This window comes from Tachysurus vachellii, chromosome 22 (assembly GCF_030014155.1).
Source record: "Tachysurus vachellii isolate PV-2020 chromosome 22, HZAU_Pvac_v1, whole genome shotgun sequence".
Lineage (NCBI taxonomy): Eukaryota > Metazoa > Chordata > Actinopteri > Siluriformes > Bagridae > Tachysurus > Tachysurus vachellii.
The window spans coordinates 13443696-13458433 of record NC_083481.1 but is presented as its reverse complement, the minus strand read 5'-3'; the positions used below and the strand labels follow the sequence as shown (position 1 = coordinate 13458433).

The 14738-nt window shown below is 37.5% G+C and overlaps 2 protein-coding genes across 2 annotated transcripts; one reads left to right on the top strand and one right to left on the bottom strand.

The window, feature by feature from the left end:
* Nucleotides 1-622: 622 nt before the first annotated feature.
* LOC132837969 (acidic mammalian chitinase-like) lies at nt 623-3762 on the top strand. Its single transcript, XM_060858025.1, has 11 exons — nt 623-737; nt 1081-1110; nt 1255-1456; nt 1604-1660; nt 1730-1895; nt 2097-2221; nt 2314-2437; nt 2513-2698; nt 2794-2916; nt 3049-3187; nt 3382-3762. Exons 1-11 carry the CDS (start codon nt 713-715, stop codon nt 3648-3650), a joined length of 1446 nt encoding a protein of 481 aa, XP_060714008.1. The 5' UTR covers nt 623-712; the 3' UTR covers nt 3651-3762.
* Nucleotides 3763-4067: 305 nt separating this feature from the next.
* Nucleotides 4068-13563, bottom strand: slc6a14 (solute carrier family 6 member 14). The gene is made up of 14 exons (XM_060858067.1): nt 13485-13563; nt 13204-13366; nt 11896-12027; nt 10803-10964; nt 10339-10450; nt 9932-10064; nt 9620-9760; nt 9278-9506; nt 6229-6354; nt 5884-6002; nt 5691-5790; nt 5496-5605; nt 5227-5394; nt 4068-5011 (listed from the first exon to the last, which is right to left on the bottom strand). The coding sequence occupies exons 1-14, from the start codon at nt 13539-13541 to the stop codon at nt 4874-4876; spliced, it is 1890 nt and encodes a 629-aa protein (XP_060714050.1). The 5' UTR covers nt 13542-13563; the 3' UTR covers nt 4068-4873.
* Nucleotides 13564-14738: the final 1175 nt, after the last annotated feature.

Here is a 14738-nt window from a genome sequence, read left to right as displayed (position 1 = left end):
CAGGTAACAAGCTGAGATTAGGAGAACTCCCTTTAAGAGAGTGCTCCTAATCTCAGCTTGTTACCTGTATAAACACCTTGGAGCCAGAAATCTTGCTGACTGATAAGGGATCAAATACTTATTTCACTCTTTGAAATGCAAACCAATGTATACATTTTTTGAAATGCGTTTGTCTTGATTATTCTGCAAACGTACAAAATCAGCAGGGGATAAAATAATATTTTACCCCACTGCGTGTATGTATATGTGTATATACATACATATATATATATATATATATATATATATATATATATATATATATATATATATATATATATATATATATATATATATATATATATATATAATGTATGTAATATATATATAGTTTGGACATTTTTTTCCTGTTGCAAACTTCTGAATTGCAGGTCAATCGGTTAATTGTTTTTATATAAAATGGAAAAGCCACTATATTACAGTTTTTTTCATGACCTTCTATACACTCATGAGTGTCAATATTACAAGAGTTAGCATTTAATACACTGCACTTAATACACAAGGGCAGATAAGCAATTTCTAGCCACTTATCTTTGTTTAATCACTATCAAAATGCTGACGGCTATAATATTTTAGTCTGGGCAAATAAGTGACGGAGAATGAAATAAGGAAAGTGGTGTTGGTTGGGGTATATAAAGGGCTAGATGCTTCTTATGAACTGTACATAGGCACCATGGGCAAGCTTCTGATCTTTGCTGGTGAGTTGAAACCTCAGCATGCCTTTACATTTTTTTTTTTTTTTTACCAGATTTTATATTATCTAGTCTAATATATAGAATGTTAAACCTTCTGCTGCTTTTAATTTGGTAATACCTTAAAATATACATCTTAATGTAAGATTTGTACTATAATTGTGTCATATCTCTATACTGTATGATATTTTTATATTATTCCTTTGTATTTTCTTAGGATAGGATTAAGTATTGCTAACACTGTACTGTACTGTCAGTATTTTAGCTACATATGATTATAATATATATTGAAGAATTGCAGAGTTGTGTCGGAATATGTTGATATAAAGTGTCTTCATTTTATTTCCAGGACTGGCTCTCCTGCTGCATGTGCAGCTAGGTAAGCTTCTTGTTAAAATAGTATCCAGACATGTAATTTTATTTTCACATGGGTCACTACATCTTTGCTGATAAAACTACTAGACTAAGCTTTTTAATTAACTCCAAAATCCCTTACCATCTTTCTTTTTTTAATTCCTCCTAGGATCTTCCTACATCCTGTCATGTTACTTCACCAACTGGGGACAGTACAGACCTGGAGCAGGAAAGTACTTCCCTACCAACGTTGACCCATGCCTGTGTGACCATCTGATCTATGCTTTTGCTGGAATGAACAACAATGAGATTGCAACCTATGAGTGGGACGATGTCAAGCTTTACGGAGAGTTCCAGGCCTTGAAGAATCAGTATGTTGATTTATTTTGATTTGATATCCACCTGGGCTCATTGGTAAAACTTAAGTATTCTAATTCATGAAGTGAAAGCATTTTTTCTGTTTCATACATACACAAACACAAGAGAGGAATCTTAAATATTCTTTATGTTCTCAACAGGAACAGCAACCTTAAGACCCTTCTGGCTATCGGTGGCTGGAACTTCGGCACTGCCAAGTATGTAAAATCCTGAGACATGATTCAAAATGTAAAGCTGCTTGGTCACTTAGTTCTTTGCTACCTTAGGTTCTCTGCTATGGTGGCCACCTCTGCTACCCGCCAGACTTTCATCCAGTCTGTGATTAAGTTCTTGAGGCAGTACGAGTTTGATGGTCTGGACATTGACTGGGAGTATCCTGGTTCCCGTGGAAGTCCTTCTCAGGACAAACAACTCTACACCACTCTGGTTCAGGTATTCACTGGCATGAAAATCAACCCACAAACAATATAGGCCTCAAATGGTCTTAGGCCTTAACTCAAGAGCATTTGAAACCTTCACATATATTCAAATTTGCAAACCGATCTATTTAATCTGTATCCAAACTCAAAAGAGACTGCTTCATTCTCTCCTTCCTATCTTCTTACTGACATTGCCATCTCTTTTTTATATTAGGAAATGATGGCTGCCTTTGTCGCTGAGGGCAAACAGACCAGCCGTCCTCGTCTTTTGTTGACCGCTGCTGTCTCTGCCGGCAAGAGTACCATCGACTCTGGATACCAAATTTCCCAGATTGGCCAGTTCGTATAGACTCCTTTTAGTTGTTTTGACAGAGAATTAACCTTATTACAGGTTTCTCCAATAGTCTGACCCCAATACCTTTCTTTCACAGGGTTCTGGACTACTTCCATGTCATGACCTATGACTTCCATGGAACTTGGGAGCAGCAGACTGGTGAGAACAGCCCTCTGTACAGTGGACCAGCTGACCAGGGATCTTACATCTACTTCAATGTGGTAAGTGTAACTCAATACCAAAGCATTGATGTCTGATTTTTGGCGAGATCTGAATTTTCTTTTCCACCATTTCAGGACTATGCTATGAACTACTGGAAGAGCAATGGTGCTCCTGCTCAGAAGCTGCTTGTTGGATTCCCCACCTATGGACACGTCTTCAAACTGGCTAGCTCCTCCAACACTGGTGTGGGAGCTCCCACTGCTGGACCTGGACCTGCTGGAACTTACACCAGGCAAAGTGGATTCTGGGCTTACTATGAGGTGAGAATCAAGATATATTGTAACGTACTTCAAGATTCTTTCGTGCAATCACACATTTCACTTGATCTCACATACATCCAATGCTCTCTTTTCAGATCTGTACCTTCCTGTCTCAAGGAGCCACTCAGGCTTGGGATGCCCCTCAGGATGTGCCTTATGCCTACAGCAGCCAAAACATTTGGGTTGGCTATGACAACATCAAGAGTTTTCAGATTAAGGTATTTTCTATTTACATGGCTCTAAAAGTCTAAAACATTGGTCAAAGGAAGTTTTAGACCATACATGGTTTGTGAACATATGGTTTTGTATCTAGAATACACAGTGTTTGTCATTCTTTCAAACCCTTATAGATTGACTGGTTGAAGAAAAACAACTTTGGAGGTGCTATGGTGTGGTCTCTGGACCTGGATGACTTCAGTGGCACCTTCTGCAACCAGGGCAAATACCCTCTGATCAACACCATTAAGAGTGGACTGGGAACTGGCCAAAGTGAGTCCAAATATTTTGATAGAGTAAATGTAATGTAAAGGTTTTGTTGCTGTACCTCCTGTACCCCTAAAATGGGATTCTGCATCTATTATTAACTAACTGTGATAAAGAAATGAATCCACACACACCCACCCACACCCACACAGTAGCTACATGCAGTACTACTTATTTATTTGATGCTCTCTATCTTCTAGGTTGCTCAGCTCCTGCCCAGCCGCTACCCCCTGTCACTCCTGCCCCAGCTACTGCTGCCCCTGCTCCACCTAGTGGTGGCGGCAGCAGTGGTGGTAGCAGCAGTGGCTCAAGTGGCAGTGGCTTCTGTGCTGGCAAAGCTAATGGACTTTATCCTGACCCTAGCAACAAGAACCACTTCTACAACTGCGATGCTGGCAAGACTTATGCGGAGCACTGCGCCACTGGACTGGTCTTTGATACTAGCTGTTCTTGCTGCAACTGGTCTTAAATCTAGTCTAGAAATATGAGTGTCTCTACGCTGCTCTTGTCTTGATTGTTTTGATTGGTCTTTTGTCATGTTAATCTATATTCTGAAATAAAGATAAACCAGCAAAGCGAAACAGTACTTGTGGTTTCATCTGTTGAGTCAGGTAATATCCATGTCCCAAGCTGTACAGTGGCTACACAAGTCACAAAACACTTTATACATTTTTATACAAGAGCTTAAATCTTTTAATTTGATCAAATGTACTGGTTAAGATCATCAATGTTTGTATGCATACATTATTTTAGTCTAGAGTTCAGATTCTGAAGAAGACTATCATAGGACTTACTGTCTTACAGGTACTATCCAGTGCAAATGAATAAACATTCATACATTTGTTACATTTTCTATTACAAAAGCCAAATAATAGTGTATTTATACTTATGATTTCAAACAAAAAATGACACTAAATGAAACACTAAAACATGAAACCGCTAAACACTGTAAGTTTTAACACCATCAATAAAAAACAATTCCTCTATTCCACAAATTGGAAAATAATGACCACAACAAGGATGTTGAATAGAGGTTTGACACAGAATGTATACAGTGTAGAAAGAAAAACAAAGTCTTTAGTGTTATTTCTCAGTAAAAACAAAACAGCATCACAGATCGGAGCTGGATAAGGTATCAAGATTATGGCCAATACTTGCTGCCATAAGCACTACTAAGTAATAAGTGCTTTTGATTGAAAACTCAGTAAAGATTATAAGATGACTTTATGACTAATTCTTCTTTCAACTTTCTAAAATTTTCTGTATTGAAAATGTGTTGTTATTTAAGGAAGAAAGTATTTTAGTCATTGCTAGATAATATGTGTGTGGTGGAGAATCTTAAAGACTTAGTGGAATAGTAGTGAAATGTTAGTCGATGTTACTGTATATAAGCAGCATAAACTGTCAAGTAAAAATATCTGAACTGAACATTGACAAGGTGCTAATGATAGTTTAATTCTATATCATGTGGCGATGATGGCTGAGAAGGTGTATGTTATGAGGTAAGTTTGGAGACAGATCTGGTTCGATGTTCTCTGGTGGCTGTGGAGGAATTGTCCGTGATGGCCATAGCCCACATAGATACATTCTCCCTGAGCACTACTGTGGCTTATGATATCCACAAAGCAGTAACAACTTAACTCCCAAAAAATGGATGTAACTACCATAAACAAAATATGATAATAAGGTACCTTATACTCTGGTAGTGTTTTGGTTTGTAATTACAAAGAGATTTGTGTCTTTTGTCTCTCTGCGGACATAGCGATCAGTCCTGTGGTGTTCCAGGTAGGGACCCCAGTCTTCAGTGGGCAAAGACGCTAATTTGATCCGCTATAGGGGAAATAGATGACGAAAAACCTCATATTCAACAAATGTCTTTGTGGCACCAAATACAGAGGTCAGAAATAGTATGCTAGCTTATTAAACGCATCTGATATATTTCAGTTCTAGAGCAACCACAATAGCTACTTCTATAGCTTTTAATGTGAGCAATACTACTATGTATTATTATTGGAGTACTGTTCCATTAGACGTTCCTGCCCTACCTGCCATAAGCTTCCGCTGGCTTTTGTTATCCTCCAGAGAGCCACAATTGGGATCCACATGAGGCAGAAGGCAGTCATACACCAACCCAGAGCAATGCCCCACTGTGGATATTCCACTGAGCCGTACATGGGAGCAGTGAACGTGTACAATGACCAGACAAGAATGACCTGCAAAATATGAAGCAGCAATTTTGTCTCATGGCAATCTTGGCAATCCCTCTAAAATATTATTATTAATATTCAATAAATACTATCCATATTATACTCACAAGAAGAACAGCGGGAGTGATGAAAAACCAGCAAGCCCTCCACCACATCCAGAAAAGGTTGGTCTTTGTCCCAATCATCATTTCAATGTCTTGGATAAACCGATTTCCACCTGAAAGCAGCATTTCTGTTCTGAATTAAACTGACCAGTGTGAAATTATAAGAAAAGTTAAATAACAAAACATTTTTCTATTGACCATATAACCAGGTGAGACCGACGACCTCCAACAATCCAGTGATCAGAAGAATCCATCCAGAACAGAAGGAATCTATCAGATTCACCCAGTATATACCTGCCTTTAAAGATTAGAGATAGTTGAAATGGTTTCCATTTTATTTCTCATATTTTTCCCTGAGTATTTTGAAAGGTATCTGAAAAAATGTACTTACTCCGGTGACACACGGCAGGCCAAGAAGGAAGAGTATGATACAGATGATTACGGTAATAGGGCCCCGTCTCTGTCTTAAGATTCTGGGGTAGGCATCCTGGAGACATGTTGTGATCACCTCTACCAGATAGGTTTAGTTTAAATCAGAGATTTGAAACATAAATATTTTTCTTTTAACAATAACACCTACAGGGTACAACAATTCCTTTCTGCAATTTGTGGCTTTAATAATACACAAAAACTTACATACTCTATTTATACAGTATGTTCTGCCATCTAGGAAAAAATCCTTTTTTTATGCATCTCGTCTATCTTTTATTTGTCCGAATGTAAGTAATACGCCTACCTATTCCAGCAAATTGAGAGTCCAGGCCAAGTGTTATGAGCATGAAGAAGAACAGGATGGACCACAACGGAGACACAGGAAGTTTGGAAAGGGCATCAGGGTAAGCAATGAAAGCCAGCGCAAACCCTGCAATTGAGCAGCAGAACAAGCATAGTCTTACTTTGTGGTGATGCTCATTAATCAGCCAGTGATCAAGAAATGTGACCTGCTTTCAGAAAACATACAATTTACTTTAAAGTACTATGTTTTAAAGTTATTGTCATTCACCCAATCTAGGTGTTCGCATTGGAATCCATTAATAGTTAATAAATAACAGCATGAATAAAAGCAGCTGGGGCCTGTTTCAGAAAGCAGGTTAAGTGAAAACTCTGAGTATGTTAACCCTGAAATGAGGGGAAACTCTGGGTTTTTCTATTTCAGAAAGGGAGGTAAGTTAAACCCGAGAAAGCAGGTTAAGTTAAGCCCGTTTGTGAAAGAGAGGTAACTTATACTCAGAGTGAGTTACCATAGTAACTTACTCTGTGAACCTAACCTGGTCAGGAGCAGGTTTTCTACAGTAAACCCAGAGTTTCCGTCGGTCTCCTCCCCTTTTTAAAGAGGAAGCGACGTTTAAACACCTCATTCATTGGCCACATTTCAGTTACACAGAGAGCAGCAAAGGGCATGGGGGATGTGGTAGCTCAGTGGTTAAGGTGTTGGACTACTGATCAGAAGGTCATGGGTTCCAATCCCAGGTCCACCAAGCATTTGTGGACACAATTGCTCAGTTGTATAAATTGAAACAAAATTGAAGTCACTCTGGGTAAGGGGGTCTGCTAAATGCCGTAAATGTAAAATTAATGAAATGGCGTGTCCTTAAATGGACGATCCTGTTGATGAAGAGTCTGTATTAATTCGTTTGAGCCCAGAGTGGAATTTTTTTCACATCCCTATGAATTTTTAATTGAGCTGTACCGTTTTTCTTTACAGTCAATAAGATCCATAATCTCATCCATCCTAACATCAGCCATCGTGGCCGTGCTCTTACATCCGAGCAGATGCTTTGCGTTGCCTTACGTTTCTTTGCGAATTGTAGTTTTGTGTATAACATCGGGGATGCAGAACATATTAGTAAGGCTACTGATTGCAGAGCGGTCAGGAAAGTGCGCCTCACTCTTAAGCGCTTTCTGACCATTTTTGTGTTGTTTCCTGATAAAATAAAATACTGTTCTTCCGGTTTCACCTCTGATATTATAACAGTTGGGAATTTACTCTAAAATATTTCTTAATTACTAACTACAAATTACATCTTCAACAAGTCTAATTAGTTTAATGTAATAATTACTATCTCTAGAAAGTATTGGTCTACTTACTTATTAATTACTTTCTAAATCCCAAATCAACATCGACCACTTGAACAATATGGTGAGAAGAAACAAGAAACTGCACTTCTAATGCTTTCAAATAAACAATATACAATTGCATGAATTATCCTTGAATTGAACAAAGTGTGTAACTAGAGGGAGAAGTTTACATTAAAAATATACCTTTTTTATAATAATTAAAAAAAATATATATATATATATATATATATATATAATATATATATATGCAACCATGTGTTGGAGTTCACCCCGGTGAACGAGAGGGTCGTTTCCCTGCGCCTGTGGGTCTGGAAGGGGTGCTGGAAAGTGCTCCAACCGGGGACTCCATCATTCTACTGTGGGACTTCAACGCTCATGTGGGCAGCGACAGTGACACCTGGAGGGGCGTGATTGGGAGGAACGGCCCCCCTAACCTGAACCCGAGTGGTGTTCTGTTATTGGACTTCTGTGCTAGTCACAGTTTGTCCATAACAAACGCCATGTTCAAGCATAAGGGTGTCCATCAGTACACATGGCACCAGGACACCCTAGGTCGGAGGTCGACGATCGACTTTGTGGTTGTTTCATCTGACCTCCGGCCGTATGTCTTGGACACTCGGGTAAAGGGACTCCATCATTCTACTGTGGGACTTCAACGCTCACGTGGGCAGCGACAGTGACACCTGGAGGGGCGTTATTGGGAGGAACGGCCCCCCTAACCTGAACCAAGGTGGCTCGGGCATCTGTTCCGGATGCCTCCTGGACGCCTCCCTGGGGAGGTGTTCCGGGCATGTCCAACCGGGAGGAGGCCCCGGGGAAGACCTAGGACACGCTGGAGGGACTATGTCTCTCGGCTGGCCTGGGAACACCTCGGTATTCCCCCGGAAGAGCTGGAGGAAGTGTCTGGGGAGAGGGAAGTCTGGGCGTCCCTGCTTAGACTGCTGCCCCTGCGACCCGGCCCCGGATAAGCGGTAGAAAATGGATGGATGGATATATATATATATATATATACGTATATATATATATATATATATATATATATATATATATTTTTTTTTTTAAATACACCTTTTAAAATTTGATGTTAAATCCACTATTGTTTTTTACACAGCAGTGTTGCTTTTTTTTTAAAATATGTGTTCATATTCTCCATATGCTTGCATAAGCACTTCCAGTTCTGCTGGTGAGAAATATGCAGACTTTTCTTTTGTCTGAAGCTGTTTCCATGGTGACTCATTATATCTGCGCTCCATTGATAATGGCTTTTTTTAGTTGTGGTGCACGCGCTTAACTCAGAGTCAGTCAATTTAGAGTTGAAAAAACTCTTTTCAGCTGTTCTGTAACCGAAAACTCTGAGTTTCCCATCTCAGGGTTTGTCAACTCAGAGTTCAAGTTTAAACTCAGAGTTGGTTGAACCACCTTTCTGAAACAGGCCCCTGTTCTTTTATTCTCAAATTATTTCACTCTTTTCTACAAAGATCATCCAAATATCCCAGCCAGACAGACTATAATATATATAATAGAAATCTTGATCTAAATCCTGAATTCTGTAAATATTCTATGTGACTGTGTCTGCTGTCCAAAGTTTAATACAAAAGAATGATTTGAATTGAATACAACAGAAAGTAAATACACTTGTTTACTTGTAATGAGTAAAAAAGAAATAGAGAGAGAGAAAGAAAAAGACTGAGAGAAATAAAGCTTACCAGCCTGTGCAACCTCTGAAACTGGTTTCCCATAGACATGTGCCATGTGTCCAAGGATGGAAAATATGGCAAAGCCAGCAAAGATGCTAGTACTGCAGTTTGTGATGCACACTATCATGGAGTCTTTGTAGGAGTTGTTATAAAATTTGTTGTAGGAAGACAGTGCTGTTAGACCACCCCATGCAATAGACAGTGAGAAGAATATTTGAGTTGCTGCATCCTTCCAAACCTGCATTAATAAAGAAAGTAGACTGTTATACTGCAGAGGTACTGTAAGGATCGAAAGTCTTTTACACGTCAGAAAGAAATTGGTGTTAGAGAGTTTTGAATGTTGAATCTTGCCTCGGCCTCAGCCAGTTTTGTAAGATTAGACTGGGAGCCAATGTAATATTCGATTCCATCTCTTGAACCATCCAGAGTAACGCCACGTATTAGCAGGATGAGCAGTACAGCATACGGAAATGTTGCCGTGAAATACACGACCTGAAGGTATACAAGTGTTAGATTGGGACGAATCACACTTGACATCAACCAGCCTCTACTGCAATACCAGTGATGTCTTGTTTCCAGGCTGTTTCAGTCTCCACTGAATACAAATCTTAACCCAGTATATTAACTCTTCAAAATCTATTTTTCTTAATATTCAGTACTTACTTTCCCAGAAGATTTAATGCCTTTGTAAAGGGCAGCAGCTATTATGATCCAGCCCAATAGCAGGCAGAGTGCCAAGTGCCAGACCACCGGCCCTGTCTCATCCATACTGCTAGTGCGCTGGAGGGCCACGCAGCTAAATAACAGATTATTTATAGTAAAGTTCTTCTCACAATAAAAAGAGCTATCAAATACTCTAGTACTGATTTTATTCAATCAGATCTTGATCAGATCTTGGAAATGAAGAAACAAAAAAAAAAGAACGAATGATCATTTTAAATATTTGATTTTAGTTCATAGCCATACAACCTTCTTTTCAAAGCATTTACTCCTATACATTTCTTTAAATTATATGAGTTATAGTGGAGAGAGAGAGAGAGAGATAGAGGAAGATGCAGAGAGGAACTCACTCCCAGTACTGCTCACTGGAGCTCTTCAATGGTTCATTAATCAAGAACTCATCTGTACAGTTTTGATTCCCAGCCACAAGACTCAGGTTGTAGGCAGTCACTTTGCAATATTCTGCAGATAGAAAGAAAAATTCAGAATTTATCAGTATTTTTTTAAACAACAGCAGATCCTGGTAGCTCCTGGCTATAGTTAAACATCGTGTGCAGGTGCTGCAGTTGCCTGTGGGAATAACCAGCAGATGGTCACATGTTTTCCAGAAACATTTTGTTTACAAGGAAGTTTCCATTAATCTGATTTTTTTTTAGCTTCAATGGGCTCAATATAAAGAGTAAAATTCTTTCCAAGGCTGTTTACTCATGTTAAATTAGAAGTGACACAAAATTCAAGCATTTCTGAGAAAACCGATACAACAGCATTTTACTGAATAACGTGACATCCATTATTCATGCAGTGCTTGGCATACCTCTAACTGTTTTATTGCAGTCTTTCTCTGACCAACTTGAGCAATCGCTCCAAGGCAATGGGAACTGAAATGATGCAAACATGTAGTATATGCTGTATGCGATGATGATGTTGTAGTAGATGGACACTAAAGTGCTAACCAGCATCATGGTAATTCCAACACCTGAAAAAGAAACGGTGTTAGAATATATATATATATATATATATATATATATATATATATATATATATATATATATATATATGTATATATATAGTGTTGCTTTCATTTGCAGGTTGCATTTGATTATTTTTTCAAAAGCAAATGAACACATGAAGTGTTCAAGATGAGAATATGCATAAATCTTTGTGTTCAATGATTTATCATTCTGTTAAAATTGATAAACACAAAAGCATTTGGGATAAATAGCAGCACGACTACAGTATAATGGACTTTGAAATGTCAAATGTAAAACATTCTCATTCTCTAACCATTAAATGTCTTACAAAAATAAAATGAACAAGAAAGTTCTCTTGTAATGGTTAAGTACATTAAATATTTACTACATTTTCCAAATCAATCAGTGACTTCTGTAAATCCCGATAGGTGACAAAATTAAAGTAAACACAAGTCACCAGAACAACTTCAATGTGTCTTTGCATGAATTCAGTCGAGACCTTGTAGGCACCCTTGTTCAAATTCACCTGCTTTCTAATTGCCTTCATTTACTCTCTTTACTGTTTTACTTCTTCTCTATTGGTTTATTTTACATTTTATTTTTCTTTTGTCAAAAAGATACCCTGATTACTCTTACTTTATTGGTTTTCAGAACGCTTTTTCATGGCTATTTTATAATGCTTAGCTTTGTTTGTTAAACCTGAGATGATGATTTTAACCTGCAGTTGTCAAAGTCTGACTACTTGGTGATTTAATGAAGGAGGCGTTGAGTGCTGTTTAGTTCAGTATACAGTGTTTAGTTCAGTATACAGTGTATATTGATTTATAAAGGAAAAAAATCAGTCAGTAGAAATATCAATTGCTTTGTAAATATATTGCACAGTATAAGTATATAATAATCAATCAATTGATAAAGAAGCAACAATTTCTTGCTCACCTTGCAATATTGGCACAGCTTTCCACATATTAATGGGTCCCTGGCTACAGAACTGTCCAACAGAGCTCTCCATAAAAAAGAGTGGCAGCCCTGCGACTGACAGCATGATTGTGTAGGGAATGAGGAAGGCTCCTAAACACAGAGAATTAGGAAAGACAACGGAGGGAAAATGTGGTTCACACTTGTGGTTAATACTGGACTAAAAACGTGCTGTACATATGGATACATATCCCTACATAAGCCCTTCCTGCCAACTTGGTGGGTAGCATTACAGCTTCACAGCTTGTCTAGGTGTGTATGGTGTATATGTGTAAAGTGCTCTACCATCCATTCATCTTGCACCCTCTAGGTTCCAGAGCTATCCTTACCAGGATAAAGCAGTTAATGAAGATGAATCAAGTTCAAAAAAGACTTTATGGTAAGTTATTCTTGTTGAAATAAACCATCAAGAATAATTGAAAAGATTATACATTATGATTATGTTTTTATCAGTTGACATGACATACCTGAATTGTTTATCTAGGTGTCTAAAATCTGCATTAGCACCAACATTACGTGGTACTGCTTGTCATGTCTGATGTCATATGCTGTCTTAAGCAGCTGAGGTCAAGTGATATGAGTGCCAATTTACTATAACCTGTAATTATAATGAGAGGTCAAACAATATTTGATGACTTGACAGCTTAGGTCAGGTCTGCTCTTGCTCTGATTTATATGAGTAACTATTACCGTTCATCAGCTTATGACATCAACAGTCATGTAACACACAGTTACATCTATATCATGACACAATGTATAGTAAAGTAAATACTTACCAATCATCATAAAGTACAAGTGAATATAAGGTCCACAAATAAGCAATTTATATTAATACCTAAACTAATAATGATGAATTAATTACATTCACTAATCCTAATCTTTCACCTGCTCCTAACACTAATCACTAAGTGTTAACATTTTCTCTAAATATCTTTTAATCATTTACAGCATTTAATGGCATTTTACATTATGTCTGTTTGGAAACAAGTCATGACAAAAAGTGATTTGGTGTTGTCTTCACACTACAAACTGTCCAAAGTTACTTATACTGTCTGAAAGTTTGTAAAATGTAAGAAAAATGTTAATATTTAATTAACCATTACTGTCATGCATGGCTACACATGCATGACTCAAAGGCTGTTAATGTATGCACTCTGTGCCAAGGAGTAGTGGCTATTATAATTGGTCATTATAAAAGCATTATTTAAGTATTAATATATAGATCTGTGAAGTGTAGTAAAGTGTTCGTAGTAAGGTGCACTCACTCACCCCCTCCATGTTTGTACGCCAGGTACGGAAACCTCCACACGTTTCCAAGTCCGACTGCATATCCAATCATGGACAACAGATATTCTCTCTTATTGCTCCAGTTCCCCCTGTCTGCATTTTCATCCTTGCTTCCAACATGAGAGTTCTTACCTGCATTGTTTTGCTATACCAAGCAAAGTGCACATATTACTATAAACTACAGACATATAATGGATTAACAAACAAAATAATACTAATTATAATAATACTACAACTAATTATATACAATGTGTAGCTTTTACCTGATCTTCTGCAACACGGTTTGTGAGCACTAAATGTGTGATGTTGTGTTCCCTCATACTCAAATGTGGCACAAAGTAACGAGGAACATGAATGGAAGTGTAATCAGTAAGCTAAAGCCATGGCACTTTTATAACCACAAGCCTCCTCCCTCTGAAGGCATCATATACTCAGCTTGGCAGTGCAAAGCAAAATAATATATTATATATATATAATATATATATATAAAAAACAGGCATTGTTTAGCACTTTCTAAACCACTTTTTTTTTTTTGCCTTTTTACAGTACTTTATTAGAACGTGTGTGAGGGGATAAGGGCTGGCAATGGGTTTATAAATCAACTTAAACACCAGAAACTGATTTAAGGTTAAAGTCAAAAGGTAGCGTACATAACCTTACATTATTCATAGGAGTTATTTTACCTTGCAGTGCAAATATAGTGTCATATATAGTCAAATAGTTTATAGTTAGATTGAAAATACTATTTTATGTTGACTTGGGCCAATGTATTTTAACGTAGTAGCAAGTAAATTGCCATATTGCTTAATAGTGATCAGAATTCATCTAACAATTATATTTTACCTTTTTGATAACATTTTAGCACTTGGTTTTAATATATAATTTTAAAGGTTGCAAATGAATCTCTTTCCCTACTAAAAGATAATGCTGAAATATTGAGGCATACATTTCAAATACTGAACTAGACTTCCCTCTGGTCTTTTTTTCAGACTCTTTGAATTGTGTCTGTGCACATGACAAGCAAATTCATTCATTGTACCATGTACATTTATTAATTATTAAAATTTTAAAAAATAGTTATATCCTAAAAACCAAATCAATTAACTATGGAGATGACTAATCAAATGCAGTGTTTTCTGCAGCTAATTATAGTGCACACACACACACACACACACACACACACACACACACACACACACATACACACACACACCTGTTGACAGTGTTATCTGAGTTTGACATGAGTCAAATGTGGTATAATGATGGGTTAGTAAAGCTGTTATTATAGTAATTTGCAGCTTTAGAAAAATATGATTAACCTTCAGTGACATCAGAAAACTGGAGTAGCAATAAGAATTCTTGTTTAGAGAACTGTCAATGTTAAATAGATCACGGAATTCACCTAACTAACTTTTACCCCAGTTAGGTTAGACAGTAATATGACATCTCTCTGTTTTCTGCCTTGCCTCATCCTAAACTGCACTATAGAAAATCTCAGTTATAATATAGAACGACTC

Excerpts from the sequence above, each read along its gene's own strand:
- LOC132837969 (XM_060858025.1), top strand. The coding sequence starts at position 713 with ATGGGCAAGCTTCTGATCTTTGCTG. Across the intron at positions 2,222-2,313 it reads CAAATTTCCCAGATTGGCCA|GGTTCTGGACTACTTCCATG; the intron begins GTTCGTATAGAC and ends TTTCTTTCACAG. Across the intron at positions 2,917-3,048 it reads TCAAGAGTTTTCAGATTAAG|ATTGACTGGTTGAAGAAAAA; the intron begins GTATTTTCTATT and ends AAACCCTTATAG.
- slc6a14 (XM_060858067.1), bottom strand. The coding sequence starts at position 13,541 with ATGAGGGAACACAACATCACACATTTAGTGCTCACAAACCGTGTTGCA. Across the intron at positions 6,355-9,277 it reads TTCAGAGGTTGCACAGGCTG|GGTTTGCGCTGGCTTTCATT; the intron begins GTAAGCTTTATT and ends GCTCAATTGCAG. Across the intron at positions 5,606-5,690 it reads CGGTCTCACCTGGTTATATG|GTGGAAATCGGTTTATCCAA; the intron begins GTCAATAGAAAA and ends TGCTGCTTTCAG.